Here is a 19,511-nt window from a genome sequence, read left to right as displayed (position 1 = left end):
TGGTCTGCTAGTACCGGTCTGCTAGTACCAGTCTGCTAGAACCAGTCTTGCGCAAGTCTCTACAACGAAAACCTCTGTTGACACATCTCTCATAGGCCTAGCCTATTTTCTTTACGGTCTACTACTACCGGTCTGCTAGTACTGTTCTGCTAGTACCGGTCTTGTTGCAAGTCTCTACAATAGTCTAGATTCGGTATAATGTTATAATTGGAAAATAACCCGGTATTAAACATCTTTTGAAGACACTAATTATGCAACAATGGATACATCTCAAGTACTGTTCAAGAATGAAATATGCATGTACAGTATGGCAACAAAAAAATATGTGAAATAAAACCAGCTGCTGTAGGTTACATAGTATTGTTACAAGTGAATTAATTGCATCATTTCAGTGGGCAGGTTCACAGGTACCTCTTAACAAACAAAGTGTTATCTTACTTTAATCTTGAAGATCAATCAACCTGTACTAACGTACAAAATATAATTAGAGCTACTAATTAATTATGACTACAAACCAGTCTGAGTTACATTGGTTGGACCATACTACTGGAGGTACTGTACAGTACTAGTGACACCATACAATGTACACAAGTGGACTAGTGATATCATACAATGTACACAAGTGGACTAGTGACACCATACAATGTACACAAGTGGACTAGTGACATCATACAATGTACACAAGTGGACTAGTGACATCATACAATGTACACAAGTGGACTAGTGACATCATACAATGTACACAAGTGGACTAGTGATATCATACAATGTACACAAGTGGACTAGTGACATCATACAATGTACACAAGTGGACTAGTGACATCATACAATGTACACAAGTGGACTAGTGACATCATACAATGAATAGAAGTGGACTAGTGGTATAATTTCAATGTACAGAAGTGGATTAGTGACATCATACAATGTACAGAAATGAACTAGTGACATCATACAATGTACAGAAGTGGACTAGTGATATCATACAATGTACACAAGTGAACTAGTGACATCATACAATGTACACAAGTGGACTAGTGACATTATACAATATATAGAAGTGGACTAGTGGTACAATTCAATGTACAGAAGTGGACTAGTGACATCATACAATGTACACAAGTGGACTAGTGACATCATACAATGTACACAAGTGGACTAGTGACATCATACAATGTACACAAGTGGACTAGTGACATCATACAATGTACAGAAGTGGACTAGTGACATCATACAATGTACACAAGTGGATTAGTGACATCATACAATGCACACAAGTGGACTAGTGACATCATACAATGTACACAAGTGAACTAGTGATATCATACAATGTACACAAGTGAACTAGTGACATCATACAATGAATAGAAGTGGACTAGTCACTAGTGGTATAATTCAATGTACAGAAGTGGATAGTTAGTGACACCATACAATGTACACAAGTGAACTAGTGATATCATACAATGTACACACGTGAACTAGTGACATCATACAATGTACACAAGTGGATTAGTGACATCATACAATGTACACAAGTGGACTAGTGACATTATACAATGTATAGAAGTGGACTAGTGGTACAATTCAATGTACAGAAGTGGACTAGTGACATCATACAATGTACAGAAGTGGAATAGTGACATCATACAATGTTCACAAGTGAACTAGTGATATCATACAATGTACAAAAATGGATTAGTGACATCATACAATGTACACAAGTGGACTAGTGACATCATACAATGTACACAAGTGAACTAGTGATATCATACAATGTACACAAGTGGACTAGTGATATCATACAATGTACACAAGTGGACTAGTGACATCATACAATGTACAGAAGTGGAATAGTGACATCATACAATGTTCACAAGTGAACTAGTGATATCATACAATGTACAAAAATGGATTAGTGACATCATACAATGTACACAAGTGGATTAGTGACATCATACAATGTACACAAGTGGACTAGTGACATCATACAATGTACAGAAGTGGAATAGTGACATCATACAATGTTCACAAGTGAACTAGTGATATCATACAATGTACAAAAATGGATTAGTGACATCATACAATGTACACAAGTGGACTAGTGACATCATACAATGTATGGAAGTGGACTAGTGGTACAAACGACATCAGGGCAAACATTTTAGAATGATAATGTGAATCTTTATTACGCAAACAGGAAAAGTCTACCTGCTACAGTTACGAAACCAATCAAATTAACTTTCTCTATGGTAGTTAAATAATCCAAATTATGGCAAATTTCTTGGGTAATTAGTTAATAGCGTCCTTTGAAGTTCAGCAAACGCAAATAAAGGCTACCAAATATCTAGTTTTAAGAAACACTTTATTGGAGAATATTTTGTATTAGTAATTACATCCATTGTATGATGCATAATAGGTGTCAGCGTCGCATTTACTGATGGTAATTATGTTTGAAGGAAGTACAACTGTACATGTAGTAGGGTTGTACTAGAAAAGTATCTATGCACAACAGGGAGCTTCTGTTCCTTGGTAAAAACTAAGTAGTCATCAGTGACTTCCTGCAGAGAACTTGTTATGCAAGAAATTGCTGTACTGTACAAAACAGAAAGCTACACTATACTATTGAAGTTTTTTGCAGTTATTAAAATTCAACCTCAAATTATCTCACATGACCATTGACCTCCATGAAGAACGATAAGGAAACTGTTCTTTTAAACACTATTGTCAATCTACAGTATGTACCATGAAGCTGTTAACCAACGTTTTCTTTTTGTATTATCATGCTTAGAGGATTTTACATTTGTTGACTGACCTATAGAACAAGCGAAAGGATTCTTTGAACTCTCTGAGGTGGGTACACAGTACACACACTAGGTATGTAAATAATCATACTGTAGCTCTGCACCATCAGAGTTGTCCGTTTTCAGACTTTCACTTCTGTTGACCACCAATGATCTTTGACCTTCACACAAAAACAATAGAATTCTTGTACTCAGTAAAGTGATTCACATACTGTACAGGGTACCACAAATATTAAGTTCAATCACCATTTCTCTTTTTGAGTTATCGCGTTTACAATCTAAGCTATCACACATGTATGCCATCACCATCACATAGATTTTGTCTCCATTGTACTGTACCTACTGTACTGTATATACTCATTTTTTATTCATTCTTTGAGGATAATGTGAATGTATGAGAGATGTACTGATATATGATACATTTAATGTAGTTTAAACATTATTTAATTTAAATACATACAGCGTATATACTCACTTTACTACTGTATTTACCCTACTTTTAATCATCACTTAACCTATTTAACATTATTACATTTGTTCTTTTGTTTAGTTCAGAAAGCTCTGTTCCTTACAAAAGGTTATTACATCGCTCCATTCCAAATATATATTAGCTCATTTTGATTGAGCACTGTTGAAGTTTGTAGGTTTGGTATGTAAACATATACTCAACCTCGTACCTACTCAGTAGTGATTCATTCTTTGAGGATAATGTGAATGAGTGAGAGATGTACTAGGCTACTAGCTGTACGATAAATAATGTAGTTTAACATTATTTAATTTAAACATACTCACTTTACTATTTAACATACCTTTAATCTTAATTCAACCTATTGAACAAACATTATTACTGTACATTTGTTCTTAAAAAGTTCAAATCAGAAAGCTTTGTTCCATACAAAAAGGTTATAACATTGCTCCATTTCAATTGAGCCCCTTTCAATAAAGCACTGCCTCAGTTTGTAAGCTTGATATGTAAACGGTAAATTTGCGAAAGCGCATTAATGTTCTTTAAAAGGATAGTGGTATTCAGCTGTTTCTAGTAATATCCTTCAGCAATGTGATTTCATTGATGGTTGGACAAGATTCCATCAGAAATAGAAAGCATTATACTTGTAAAGGTCAGAAGTCAAGCTACTTGAGGCAAGGAAAAGTTATCCTAAATTCACGTTGAACTTTACAATATAATTCCGTTAAATGGGTGAAATAATCCACCGAGGTGTCTCACAATACAAAGCTGTTGTTTCATTGTTTCAACCATGGATGGCAATTTTGGCCGTTTCCATTAGGGCTTTGTAGATTAAACTTGCGATTGAAAATCTGGTTAAATTTTGACTTACAGTACGAGCAGAGCAACTGTCAGTGCAGCTACGTACAATATGTGTAACACAGTAGGGGAAGTTTGGGAGACAAGCAAATTTACCGTACACCTCCATTATACTAAGTATAGTAACATAGCTAGGCCCTAGTTCTTTTCTACTCCTGGTCAAATAGGACTGTGTGATATTGATGCTGAAAATCTGTAAATGTGTAAGTGGTAAAATAACCGATCTTTACAGTCAGAATTCTGAATGAAACCGATTCGCCGTGATATTTTCGCAATTTTATGTTGTTTTCGCATTTCGCAGAACCCGTCAATAACTCACAGGATACATTGTTAGGCATTATAAGCTATTGACTTAGGCCTACGCTAGGCCTACAATATAGCCTAAATCAGGCTCACATTCAAATTCAAAATCTCATTCGTTGTTTTCTTCCTAGTTTGCCAATTACAGAAGGATTGGGTAAATCTCACCTTTGTTTTAACTTTAGCGAACCTCACATTGTTTGATCTATGTCTAACACTTCTTCATAAGAAAATTACCCAATCAGGAACAACCGAAGTTGTCGGTCTGGCCTACTCATATCAATAGTATACTCAAGGTTTGCAGAAAGTGTCTATTTCAAAAATGAGGAGCAGTCAGTCATGCATGCAGCAATCCACCGAAATTAATGAAATATGTATCCACGTGTGTTTATGACTATAATGGTCCATTATGCTCTGGGCTGGATTGCATGGTATACGCGGTGCAGCAGTCTACAGGGGCGTATCCAGGGGGCGCAACAGGCGCGCGCCCCCTATTGGCCGTCACCAAAAAAAAAAAAAGTTTAGCAAAAAAAAAAAAAAAAAATTGATGACGACCTTTATGTGAGATGTCGGTGATCACTCAACCCCCCCCCCCCTCCCGTGTGCTTTATTTTTTGTTTGCCAAAAAAAGGTTCTGGCGAAGTTCGGCGGCATAATAGTTTTAGAAACATAGATGGTATTTGTGTTTGTATTATCACTATAAACACTAAGCGACATGCCAGCCATACTAAATTGTGCATTTTGTGTCCATTTTTACTGGAAACGTTGCTTATCAGTGGCGGCGGAACCGGGGGGCTTGGGGGGTGGCTCAGCCCCCAATGAAAAAATGGAGATGCACACGTATACTATATAGGTGTAATAATTTTAGTAATTGCTGGGGGACCCTGGTCCCTCGGCCCGTCCTCTGGCTATAGACCACATTGTCACCCCAACCGCGTCTTCACGCCCCGTGAAAAGTGGAAGCAGTTAGTGTGAGTACCGGTAAGCGTAACACAACTTCGTCTTAGGCCAATGACTTGCCTCATTTCAGCCAGTTCTCCAACATCCCCTTACTTAGTGGCGGAGCGTCCATATATACAGTCAGGGGGCGGATCCCCCCCCCCCCTCCTGACGGACTCAATTTGACTGCTGGCGCCCTTTTCATCTTTTCACTACTTCTAACTTATTCTCAATTATTGACTATTTTATTGCGCTCTCATATACCTATTGACATTTGTCATATTCTGTTGGTGTAATTTTCCGACAAAATGGCGACGACACCTATTTGTTCTCCGTTTATCTGCAAATTAGCAAGGCCCGGAAAGGGTCATTTCCTGCAATCTAGGGAGTAACTTTACTCAAAAATTTTCTGTACGCTCCGCGCCAACCTGTGGTGGCGCTCCGCTTAGATAGTGTCGAAAGCGCCACTACAGACCATTCTTGCCCCCCCCCCCACCTGACCGATACCCCTAGCTCCGCCACTGCCCTTACTACACTCAAAAACGTCTTTGCGAGTACACTACGAGTAATAGCTACTCTCTTAAAACACCATACAAATTACAATGTTTTTACAAGCTTTTACGTGCAATCTGAGAAATTGCAAGCTTGAGACCCATATTTTAGGGCTAGGTATTCGCAGCATAAAACACTCGGGAAGTGCCGTTTCCGGCCATCTGGGGGTTTGAAAAAACCGAAAATTTTCTTGTACGCTCCGCGCCAACCGATGGTGGCGCTCCGCTTAGATAGTCTCCACACATAAGCCCCCCCCCCCCCCCCAATAATTTTTCCATTCCGCCGCGCCTGTTGCTTATTATTAAGGTCAAAAAATGGGTCACATACGGCACCATTTTGCATTTCAGCCCTTCTTCGAAAGCAAAATTTGTCCACCCCTCCCCTTAGACCTATCCCCCAGGACGGCGATCATTCATGCCTGGCGCCCCCCTATTGGAAAATCCTGGATACGCCCCTGGTCTAGCAGTTAAATTAACGAGGCCTACTGGTGGTGCAACCAGATGGGTTGGATTGGGGGGGGGTTGGAACAACACAGTCCACGCCCACGGATCAAGGGGACAGTACAGCCTTGGGGTCAATTAAGGGTCCGGGAAATATATAAGCATATGGTATTCTACTATTTTTTATACTGAAGAAAAATGCAGACCTTGAAAAGGGTCACGATGACATTTAGGCTCGATGACATTATTATATTATATTATTATTATAACTGTGTTTAATAGCATACAAAGAAAAGAAGAAGAGGAAAATGACCAGCTTTGTACGATAATTGTAAAACCTGCCGTCTGAAAGGCCCTTCAATTACTATTAATTTATTATGTTATTTCAAGATATTTAATTTATCCGGGATAATATTTCGCAAACATATACACATATATAGACTTAATACACCATGGTATATATTACACGAACATCTCCACCCGCTCCAATTAGTCCCGGTCCCCCCCCCCTCCCTGCCTTCCACACTGGACCCACGTTGCACCCTCTCAGTTTCATCTCCGAATACAAAAGCCATGTTACGTCGTCTAGCTAGTACTATATACTACTAGCTATAGGCCCGGCGAATCCCAGGCCGCATTGAAAGGGTGACTCGATCTTGAATGGAGGATGTGTCTGAGGAGCAGTTCAATGTGGTGTAGTTTAAACATCAAAAGCGATTTATCTAGAGCGGCATAAATGAGCCGACTATGGAAACACAGAACGGTATAGCTTGGAAGACTGAATAATAACGTAAATTAGTCCTATCACTAGTCTTGTACGGAACTGTGTTTTACTGAAATTGGGGCGCGGCCGTGGTATCAGTTCCTCGGGAAAATGGCAAAATGCTACCAGATGTAAATGATATCAGTAGGAATAACATCAATATGTTTCTGTTTCAACGTCGGTATAGCTTAATATCCGGTAATCAACAATGTTCGCAGTGAGTGATCTCAACGGTAGAGTAAACCTAGCAGGCGACTGGTTATTCGTTTAATTTGCCCAGTTCATTAAACACCGATCGAAAAAGTAATGTCATTGCTCAGTGTAAATTTCCTCGCTTACACTAGCTTATATTGCATTGCATACGCTAAGCAGATTCCTTATGGAAGATCCTGGGTCATGGGTGTACAAAATGACAGATCGCTGGGTGGCTGTCACTTTGTGAGCGAATGACGACTTTTCTTTCACTCAGTATATTGTTTTCTAACCCTTCAAACTACAAAATATTGAAAACATTCCATGTTGATGAGCTATGCATCCTATATGATCGCATCAACTGATTGGACATGGCAAGAAAAAATAAAAACACTACAACAAACAATTTACATTTTGACTAAAACGAACTAACGAAGTGTACTCCGAGTAAAAAAATACTCTGCAGATAAACACGTTTTTCACTTTGATATGATGGAAAGTACAGGCTTCCGTAGAAACCACAATCAGCCATAAGTTGTACTTTGTATCAAACTACTTTGTAAAACCTCATTGTGCAGGCAGGGGCGGCGATCTGTTTCAAATATTGGGGGGGACATATGCTTGGGTGCAGGCGAATTACTATCAAAGCGAAGCGCCACCATTGGTTGGCGCGCAGCGTACAAGAAAATTTCTGGTTTTGATAGACCCCAGATCACCGGAAATGGCACTTCTCGGGCTTGAAAATGACCAACCAGATGTACACTTTTGCCTGAGAACCAAGTTTTTCCTAATAGTTTTTTTTTCATTCATAACCTTTTTTCAAGATTGTCACCAGTCACACATCATGTTGCATCTCCTGTGGATCATTGCTTTTGTAGCTAATTCTACGTAACGCCCCACAATACCCGTCAGCCCCACTTTTCAAGGTTTTAAGCCCATCATTTGTTCAGAATTTGAATAATAAATTGACTTCAAAACATACCCATAATGTTGCACAAAATTTCATCTATGGACAACCAATATAGAAAAAACCCCCTCAACCCCTAACAGACCGGTCAAAATTGAACGAGTAGAGGGAAGTATGATGAAGAATGTTGGTCAAGGAATTTTCGAAAATTCAGACACAGTTAAATCATTGGTGTACAAATATTAAAACCTCTTATAACGGCTACTATAAAACTTCGATATCATAGAAAATACCCAAAAAATATGCTTGAGGGGGAGGGGCGGTCTCCACCCTTTGCCCCCCTCCCTTTGCTACGCACCTGCGGTTAGAAATCTTGTAGGAAACAGGCCAAATGGAAACCTAGTGAACCCATATCGATGTGGATCATATAGATGATTGTACGTACTTACACTCATACACAAGAGGCAAACCAAATTTCATTACGGATGCGGTCCGTCTAGCTATTCATTTCGAAAGAAAAAAAGTAAAAACAACTTTTGGTCATATATAGTAACAAATTGTGACACGGTTACACAGGCGCCTTGCGAGGAATTTGCCAAGGGAGGGGCAAAGCTTGTACCCAGACTTTTTAATTGTTGCGCCACCATAAGTTGGCGCGAAGCGCAAAAGAAAATTTTGGCCGAAAATCCCTCCCAGATCGATGGAATGGCACTTCCCAGGCTTTGTAAGTTGCATCTAAGCATTTTCTATTTTGAAATTACTAGCGATATCATAAAAAAATACAAAACATATGCTTAAAAAAAACTATGCCACCAAATATTGGGGGGGGGGATATTAGATACTATATCCCCCCACCTAAAATATTGGGGGGGGGACATGTCCCCCCCATCCCCCCCATGATCGCCGCCCATGGGCGTAGTGAAGGTCTATGTTGCACTGACTACATTTCCAGGAGTAATGATAAGCTCTCCATTTAGCTCTACAAAGAGGCCATCTTTAATACAGGTTTCAGCTTGTAAACTAAATACTTTTAATCTGTATCATTTAGGCGTCTATATGATCAAACTGAAGTCTGGTGTCGCATATATTGGATGCGCAAAGTACGCCACAAACATTTACACAAATAAAGTATTTTAAAATGTGTATATAATCATCTACATTTTGTGATAAACAATTTCACAAAACTCACATGCAACCCATCAAATATCCACAGCTCTGTATAACCTCTTCCCCTTATACCGACCATTATCTCCCCATGCTCGCCTCCTTCCCCCCCCCCATTCCTCTCACATATCTATACAAATGCACAATATTTTATTAACGAATATTTTCGAAACAGATATCATTTTACAAACCCGCAATGGATTGTTCCATTTCTACTATGTGAATGTGTGTATACTACTAGTATAACTAGCTAAATATAAGTTATAGTACTAGGCTAAAAGTAATTAACATGATTTAAATAACAAAAACTATATAGCCCGTGTAGGTCTATATGAAGGCTGCAAATTGTACTAAAACTTATTTCCGCGACGTTCAAATCGCATCGGCTGAAACAGATAAAAATGTTTCCTTATTAAGCCTACCTGTTTACGGATTCTCCAAAGTATACAATAAAGCAAAAAGTACAGATTCGGAACTTCAATAATGAGAACTGTAAACAAAACGCAGTTCACTACTTGATACCACTCATATATATATATATATATACAGCTTTACCGGCGATCTAGATCTATATACACAAGTCATTCAACATGATATTCATACGCACACACTAGCGAAGTGAACAATTGAACATTTTCAGAAAACTGCTGAATTGGCGAGATCTGATAAGTTGTCAATTAAATAATTTGCAGAAAAATGTTCAATTGCTCAGTTAAAGCAACTGAGCAATCCAACATTGTTCTGATTTTTGATAAGATATTATCTTGTTATCTAAACAATTTACTGAAAAATGTTGACTTATTTGGGGCAAAGTTTTCTTACGTTGATGGCAGTTTTAAGCTTCCGTACGGGCGCTGTGTAATGTAAGCTCGTTAATCATTCTTATCTAGGTCTGCTTTCTTGGAGGTATAGCTTTCCTTGTTTTGTGACAAGGAATTCACGATAATTCTTCGCCGTTGTAAAAGTAGGTCCATACGAGGTAGTTTTTATTGTTTTCAGTTTCAAAAAGCAGCGATCCAGGACGTTACTACCGGAACTGAATTGGAGACGTGAAGAGTGGGAACTGAAGGTGAGGGAGAAATGAAAGGAGAGGGGGAATGAAAGGAGAGGGGGAATGAAAGGAGAGGGGAGAAGCGGGTGAAGGAGGGCGCGTGAAAGGACGGGACCCGGGGGAAGGGAGGGGAATGGGAAGCTAGGGAAGCGAAGTGGAAGGGAAAGAAATAGCGCCAGTGGCAATTCACCTGATAATATGTAACTCGTGGTTAGGCGTTCCTCTGTATGACTGTTCCGGGACGGAGGGCGTGAGAAAGCACTTTTAGTGAAGACATCTACCGATGCAACTAGTTGGTTAATTTGTAGAGTGTGAGTGCAACACTGATTAGTAATGCCATTTGGCAATTTTTTAGTAAGGTGAAAAGTACCTTCCGGTCATTCCAGACCCACCCCATCCCCTGTACCCGGACTACAACTGTCACCGACAACCCACCTCGCCTGCCGAAGTCCTTGGTTAATACGAACTTATGCATGATACATGTGTGCAACTGCATGTATCGTATACCTTTTCTTCAATAATAAGATATAATAAAATTAATTTTTTGTTGTTGCTCGAATTCCTGAAAAGCTACAATTTAACTGTGCAGTGTTGTTGCAATTTTACACCATTCTGACCATGTTATACATTCAAAGGTAATTGGCACCTCCGATCATAACCGAGGAAGTAACTAATTAAATGATAATTGTGCTTAAAAATCAATTGACTGCTTGCAGCTCATATTCATGCTAGTATTAACATATGTTAAATGTAATGACGGTATTACTGTTAAACTTCCAAAGCTTTGAAGATTGTGTTCACGTTCTGCTCACTTGATAGACTTTGTTTCTATGTAGCATACAGGGGCCCAACCTCCATTTTTGATATGGGGGGGGGGGGTACGGGCTAACACGTTATGTCGTCGTTTGGGTTGTCTAAGGCGGCTTTTCTTCCCCTCAGTTGAGAAATGTTGGTACAATGGAGGGTATACCTGTATCCAAAATAGTGCTATATTTTGATTTTAAAACGATGTTGAAGACTTTCCAAATGGGATGTGCTCCTGCAGGTTTTCTGGGGCGGAGGGTGGGGTGATGCTTCCCTAGAAGTATATGTGATTGTGTACCTGCTATGTAACGCCCCTTCTTCCCATGCCTATATAGGCTAACGGTGAAGTTCGCAACTACCCAATTCATCGTCAGAGACGTTTGATTTGTATCCTTTCTAATATAGAAGTATTATGGTTTGGTTTGATCGCTATCCAAGCTGTGTTGAGTTATTGCATTATGACGAAATTAATATTGCCTGAGGTACGAATAGGTCAGCTATAGTACGAAGGCTAATTACGAAAGTATACTCATTAACCCAACGGTGTATCATGCCTCCAGTTATAGATATTGACATATCTTAGTTCATACACAAGTTATCTATGGAAATATCATCATAGTTATCTGATAACACGTTTGTCGTATAACTAAATGAGAATCGCAGTACATACATCGTACGTTGTACAGTACGTTGTGTTGTATGCACATGATGATAGGCATACCCTCGCGAGCACCCATACTGTTTATTTTTCTCGCGTACTGGTTAATGTAAAACCAAAAAAAAACGGTAAATGAATAACAAAAAATTGAAACCAATTTTGACATTGTTTTATCAAGACGTCCGCCTGTTTTTTATTTACAACTAATCATATAAATAAAAGATCGATCGATCGGTTTTGTGGTGTACGTCTGGATTTGTGGAGCTATACACTCGACCAAGAAGCCATTCACCACGTATATATGCATGCATGCTAGCAGCTCGATCAAGTTGATCAAATAAATAAACAATGAGAAGAGACAGAAAAACAGATAGGCCCATGGCATTCGTCTTTCTTTGTAAAAATAAATCCCAGTGAACCTTATCCCACATCAATATCATTTTCCAAAGAACACGGCATAATACTAGCCTTCGTGGAATGTAAACCTGCGTAGCGAAAGGGCTGACAGCAAAAGATATATTGACTTCAGTTATAAATAGATCTGTAATGAACAGAGTGTGTTTTAGCTGGGCTGTGGCAGTATACATGCATGGAGTCAGAAGGTTGCCTATATCATATACTTATATCACTGACACACCTTTCACCATGCTGATAGCTTGTACCCGAGGGTAAAATATATGTGGCATTTGTCATGTCTTCTTGAATATAAATTCCCATGAACTTTTTCCCACCTCGATCATAACTTTCTTATTAAATGCACACACAGCGAACGGACATATTATGGGTGAAGAGTTTATACCTTGAATGAAGTGATGCACTTACGTGTACATATACCAGTGGCGGCGGAACCGGGGGGGGGGGGGCTTGGGGGGCTCAGCCCCCCCAATGAAAAAGTTGAGGGGGCAAATGCATGATAAGCCCCCCCAATATTTACCAAGGCTCCGAAACGTGCATCTGCCCATTTTTCAATGCATACTTGTCGATCTGTCCAATGCACACGTATACTATATAGGTGTAATAATTTTAGTAATTGCTGGGGGACCCTCGGCCCGTCCCCTGGCTATAGACCACATTGTCACCCCAACCGCGTCTTCACGCCCCGTGAAAAGTGGAAGCAGTGAGTGTGAGTACCAGTAAGCGTAAACACAACTTCGTCTTAGTCCAATGAATTGCCTCATTTCAGCCAGTTCTCCAACATCCCCTTACTTAGTGGCGGAGCGTCCATATATACAGTCAGGGGGCGGATGCCCCCCCCCCCCTGACAGACTCAAATGGACTGCTGGCGCCCTTTTCAGCTTTTCACTATACTTTTTACTTATTCGCTATTATTGACTATTTTATTGCGCTCTCATATACCTATTGACATTTGTCATATTCTGTTGGTGTAATTTTCCGACAAAATGGCGACGACACCTATTTATTCTCCGTTTATCTGCAAATTAGCAAGGCCCGGAAAGGGTCATTTCCTGCAATCTAGGGAGTATCTTTACTCAAAATTTTTCTGTACGCTCCGCGCCAACCTGTGGTGGCGCTCCGCTTAGATAGTGTCGAAAGCGCCCCTACAGACCATTCTTGCCCCCCCCCACCGACCAATACCCCTAGCTCCGCCACTGCCCTTACTACACTCAAAAACGTCTTTGCGAGTACACTAAGAGTATAATAGCTACTCTCTTAAAACGCCATCGAATATACAAATTACAATGTTTTTACAGACTTTTACGTGCAATCTGAGAAATTGCAGACTTGAGACCCATATTTTAGGGCTAGGTATTCGCAGCATAAAACACACGGGAAGTGCCGTTTCCGGCCATCTGGGGGTTTGAAATCACCCAAAATTTTCTTGTACGCTCCGCGCCAACCGATGGTGGCGCTCCGCTTAGATAGTCTCCACACATTAGCCCCCCCAATAACTTTTTTGTTCCGCCGCGCCTGACATATACTGTAGCGCTGCTGAACAATATGTATAAGCCTATATACAGAATTTCCTGTAACTAAAAATGAGTACAATAATTACTTGTAATCGACTATTGAGTCTCTTTTAACTAATCAAAATGTCTCCCTTCTTCCACTGACGATTGCATAACCATCATAGAATCGTCCGGGTTACCTTGGTCTGTATATGCAGGGTGCGTTTTACTCTCTTTTATTTTTAATAGGCTATATTTCACATTAACTCAGTCTAATTCTTTACAGCATTTGCGGTTGTTTTTCATTAAATATTAAATTATGGTACATTGCCAAATCCGAACTTCCCTCCATGTTAAAGTCACTAGTATTCACGAGTATAATCAATAACGACACATACATGCAATACATATATACGAAACATTCAGTACTTCTCGCTCGCAAAGGGGCCATTTGCTGGCACCTACACCATTTGAACATATCTATATGTTTTGATGATAATCAAAACTTAATCTGTGAATGTTGCCTGTTATATCAACTGTAGTGCATCACGTTGATTGGGTTTGAACTGCTTTCAAACCAATTCTGATGGGTAACCCCCCCCCCCCTTCCTCACCCAAGAATAAGAAACGACTAGTCGGGTATAAGAGCCCTTAGGGTCTAATACTTGAGCACCCCATCGACTACTCTACGCATTGCAAGTATATATTTTTTTCTGGTTGTCGTAGAGAATTACTCGACAAGTTCTGATAGATAGTCTGCCGCCAGCTGGTGCCAATTAAGTATGTGACTTACGAACGAGTCTACGATTATGGTAGGCCCGGATACTGGATACCATATACGATCTTCCCATTTTGCTGTTCTTTATGTTCTTTATACGTTATTGAAAGTTTCCCTCTGCAAATATATGGTGGATGGAAACAGAGGAGCTGATAGAACAGCCAGTAGTTGTGGGTGGGGGGAGGGGGGTACAGGATGTGGGTGGGTGAATGCAGTGTACTAGCGTGAGTCTGGTGTATATGTCTATATGTGTATAATAAGGTATATTCATCTGAAGAGACCTTTCAATGTATAACGCGTGACTAGTTGAGATTCCACCCAATGGATCCGCGTAAAGTTCACGTTTGTATCGTCTGCTGTGATAAATATTCATATCCGCTCTCTGCCTGTATGCCTGTCACACGTAGAAGCATGTATAGTCCGCCAGATCTCCGCATTCGTCACTTCTAAAGAGCCTCGTATGATGTCTAGACGGGACACGTCAATGTTAAAGGTACAGAAGTTAATTAGTTGGCAAAGTCATGCGACCTAATCATATGACATGAATAAATCAGAGGAGTTGTACAATTAAGTTCAGTTTATGAAAGTGGATAAAGAAAAGAGAAGAAGACACAATAAACATTTAGTTTTCCACGTTTGAAACAAAAAGTATTACTTATTAATGACTAGCACCTGCTCTAAGTAGTTCCATACGTGAGACGTACGTTATTTCTTAGAAACCATGTATCAATTTAAATATGCTATTCGCGATGTATGGAAATAATAAATTGTAAAAGGCGTAGAAGTACCAAACTGTCCAACCAATCACAGAACAAATTCGTGATTTCCCATGCCTCTATATCACTTGACTATCGTGACTTTTTAAGTATAGTTTTACACGGTAGGTATTTCTCAAATTTCCGGCCTTATACACCTACCAACGCCCATAAATAACGAGAGAGAGGGGCCATGATCGGGGCCATGATCGGGGCGTGCGGTTGCGATGCTCAGTCACGTCATAGAGATGTGACCCCTTGGTTGACCTCTATGCTGTTCATCAGCAGTGCACATGTATGTAAACTTGTTTATTACCTCCACTGACGCAAACTACGTATATATATATATATATATATATATATATATATATATATATATATATATACATATATATATATATATATATATGTATGTATATGTATATATATATATATGTATGTATATGTATATATATATATATATATATATATATATACGGTATACATCTAGGGTGTTCCGAAAGTTCGTTCCGCCACCCCCCCCATTTTTTTTTTAAAAGATGTTTAAAGCTACACTAACACCATGCATACGGTAATTGTTATTGTTTTATATAGGCTACATCCTTTTCTTCCGCCATTCCCTAGCAAGTCCCCTCTCCTTTTCCAAGCCACTGTTGTTTCCCTTAGGCGCCATATTGATATGCGTTGAGGTTTGGGTACCTATTCAATTCACTACGTGTGCGTTGTGTGTCAGTATGGCAAGCCGTTTTACTTTTTATTCAATATTTAATGATATCTTTAATTATTTGATGATATCATTAAATCAATTGTTGACATCAAGAATTCGAATTGTTGATATCATTAAATCAATTAATGATATCATTCATTCAGTTCATTTCTTGATACCAATAATTCATTTAATGATATCATTAAATGAATTAGTGATATCAAGAAATGATTTAAAGATATCTTTAAATGTATTTGTGATATGTATATATCACTAATTCGAATTGGTGATATGTACATATCACTAATTCGATTTAATGATATCAACAAATATGACGTCATATTTACTGATATCACTAATTCGAATTAGTGATATGTACATATCACTAATTCGAATTACTGATATCATGAAATATGACGTCATATTAACTGATATCACTAATTCGAATTAGTGATATGTACATATCATTAATTCGAATTAGATATATCATCAAATATGACGTCATATTTACTGATATCACTAATTCGAATTAATGATATGTACATATCACTAATTCGATTAAATGATATCAACAATTACGACGTACATATCAAGAATTCGGCCATATTTAATGATATCTTTAAATATGGCTGCGATATGTCTGGTTATACGGCGTAGTCTCAGTAACTCATCCGTACACAGGCCTTATGGAACTTAGCTGGTGGTAGTTGGTATGGGTCTAGTGCAGTGCAGTATACATTACATTAGTTATACGGTAGGCTCAATACGTAAAACTGCTCTTAATATGGCGGGGATTGAAGCTCAACCAGTTCTAGACAGAATATAATGCACTAACCGCACTGCACTGTACTTTCCGCCACATAATCCCAGGCGCTCAAACTGAGGGCGTAATTGATGATATCATTAAATTTGGCCGAATTCGTGATATGTACGTCATATTTGATTATATCATTAATTGGAATTTATGATATCAACAATTCGAATTAATGATATCATTAAATATGGCCGAATTCGTGATATGTACGCCATATTTGATGATATCAATAATTGGAATTTATGATATCATTAAATATGGCCGAATTCGTGATATGTACGTCATACTTTTTGATATCATTAATTTAAATACAGATATCTGAAATTGAATTTATGATATCTTCAATTGAATTATTGATATCTATAATAGTTCATCTATTTTAAGATATCAAAAATTCAATTCTTGATATCAAAAAGTTTAATTATGATATCATCAAATAAAATAATGATATCAATAATTTCCTTGCACCAATTAATGATATCATCAAATATGACGTACATATCATTAAAACAATTTCAGATATCATTAAATAATTCATGATATCATTAAATAATTGTTGATATCATTAAATAATTGTTGATATCATTAAATACTGAATAAAAAATAAAATGGCTTGCCATATGTCCGTACAAGAAAAGTTAATTACTCACTGAGTTCGTTACAGTGTGTGTTCCGTATAGGCTATTCGTACCGAGTATCACAGATGGTTTGAAATTGAGGGGGTATTGTAGTATGGCTGAGATGCTGAAGGGAAGGAGGGCGCTTTCGGAATTTCGGAACACCATATATATATATATATATATATATATATATATATATATATATATATATATATATATATATATATATATATATATATAAAATTATATTTTATTATATATCAAATATATTAAATTAAATTATATATATATAAATTATATTATATTATATTTTACTGTGGTCAAACAACTTCAATCTTTATATTGGTTACTGTGTTTATAGCGGATAGGGTGTATCTGTGTCTAGATATATGTATGTATATATATATATATATATATATACTGTGTGCCTGGGAAAGGATTCTTCTGACCCTCAGACGTTAGAATGTGGCGTGACCCAGGGCTCGGTCCTGGGGCCTGTGCTCTTCAGGGTATACACGTCTTCACTGGGTCAGCTCCTTCGCTCGCAAGACATGGACTATCACTTCTATGCAGACGACTCGAGTCTCTATCTTATGTTCCATCCCAATGACATTACTATCACTGTGCATCGTCTAGAGAAGTGCATAACCTCAGTTCGGCAATGGATGTCACAGAAATGCCTGAAAATGAATGACTCAAAGACTGAGGTGCTTCTAATATCATCAAAGCATCTGGCCAGAAAGATAGAGTGTCCAGGCATCATGATTGGTGACCATCAGGTGGAGCCTAGTGATGTGGCAAAGAGCATCGGTGTCATAATGGACAAACATGCCTCTATGGAAGACCATATAACATCTGTGTGTCGGTCTGCTCAGTACCATCTCTACAACATCGGAAGAATACGAAAATACCTCACCAGAGAAGAGAGAGAGCAGTTAATCCAAGCTTTCATAACATGTAAACTGGATTACTGCAATGCACTTTTCTGTGGACTACCAGTTAAACAAATAAAACGACTGCAAAGGCTCCAAAACATAGCAGCAAGGATTGTTACACTAACAATAACATCTAGTCATATTACCCCAGTATTGCATGATCTTCATTGGCTGCCAGTATCTCAGTGGATTATGTTCAAAGTCCTTCTTCTTGTGTTCAAGTGCCAGAACAAGATGGCACCTCCATACCTGCAAGATCTCATCCGTCCTTATCAGCCAACAAGAGCCCTACGTTCTGCTGGTCAGAGTCGTCTGGAGGTGCCGATCACCAAGACAAACAGCTATGGGAACAGAGCAGTTTGCGTGGCTGGGCCACGCCTCTGGAATGAGCTGCCAGCTGAACTCAGAACTGTTTCTAGTTTTACGACATTCAAGTCAAAGCTGAAAACCTTCCTTTTTAGACAGCATTACTGCAATATTTAAACTGTGTATTTAATTCTTTTCATGTGCAATACTCCCAACAAACTCAAACGTGCATGCTTTTTATTTTTCATACTTATTTATATTGTGTTTTATTCTGCATTTTACTACATATTTTGTCATATATTTTTTTTATTTGCTGTTACATAGCGTTTTAGAGCACTTTTGTGGATTTTACGCTTTACAAAATAAATTATTATTATTATTAAATTATTATATATATATATATATATATATATATATATATAAACTTTTACCTGGATTCCACCATTTGTCTAAATTCCATGCTCTAGTAGTTCAACTATGGACTCACCCAACTAAAGTCTGGTTGAATCCGGTAATGCCATTGTTGTTAAATTGGTGTATTTGCATTTATTCTATGCACGATTGATTGCCTACAACTTATTTTTCAATATCGTAATTCTATCTCTGGTATATCACTACTACAGAGAGAACCAATCAGAATGGATGTCGCACAAAAACTAGCCTTTTGCGGAGTATTTGCAGTCATCTTTCTTGGTGGTAAATATGAATTATATAATTAAAATAATGTAATAATTAGTAAAGTACTCGTCTTATAGCACTGGACATTATTTTATTTTTCATAACAACAAAGGCAGCAAG

The 19,511-nt window shown here is 38.3% G+C and overlaps 2 protein-coding genes across 41 annotated transcripts in view; one reads left to right on the top strand and one right to left on the bottom strand.

The window, feature by feature from the left end:
• Positions 1-9,953, bottom strand: part of LOC139965346 (carbonic anhydrase 1-like) — a 31,555-nt gene extending 21,602 nt beyond the window's left edge. For 36 of the 37 annotated variants that reach the window (XM_071967599.1, XM_071967607.1, XM_071967611.1 and 33 more), the window contains exon 1: positions 4,591-4,824. The gene's annotated coding sequence lies outside the window, so the exon portion shown is untranslated. Of the gene's footprint in view, positions 1-4,590; positions 4,825-9,801 lie in introns of those variants that run through there. The other variant, XM_071967600.1, reaches the window with a different exon arrangement.
• LOC139965345 (uncharacterized) overlaps positions 1-19,511 on the top strand; it is a 28,458-nt gene that overhangs the window by 1,901 nt on the left and 7,046 nt on the right. The window contains exons 1-2 of one of the 4 annotated variants that reach the window (XM_071967597.1): positions 1,220-2,847; positions 19,337-19,409. In XM_071967597.1, the coding sequence (XP_071823698.1) occupies positions 19,352-19,409 (58 nt within the window). In that variant the 5' untranslated portion in view covers positions 1,220-2,847; positions 19,337-19,351. Of the gene's footprint in view, positions 1-1,219; positions 2,848-14,822; positions 15,071-15,497; positions 15,628-19,336; positions 19,410-19,511 lie in introns of those variants that run through there. The other 3 variants (XM_071967596.1, XM_071967595.1, XM_071967598.1) reach the window with 3 other exon arrangements.

Source organism: Apostichopus japonicus, chromosome 3 (genome assembly GCF_037975245.1).
Source record: "Apostichopus japonicus isolate 1M-3 chromosome 3, ASM3797524v1, whole genome shotgun sequence".
Taxonomy (NCBI): Eukaryota; Metazoa; Echinodermata; class Holothuroidea; order Aspidochirotida; family Stichopodidae; genus Apostichopus; species Apostichopus japonicus.
Note: the sequence above shows the minus strand (reverse complement) of the source record. Positions and strands in the feature narration are given on the sequence as shown.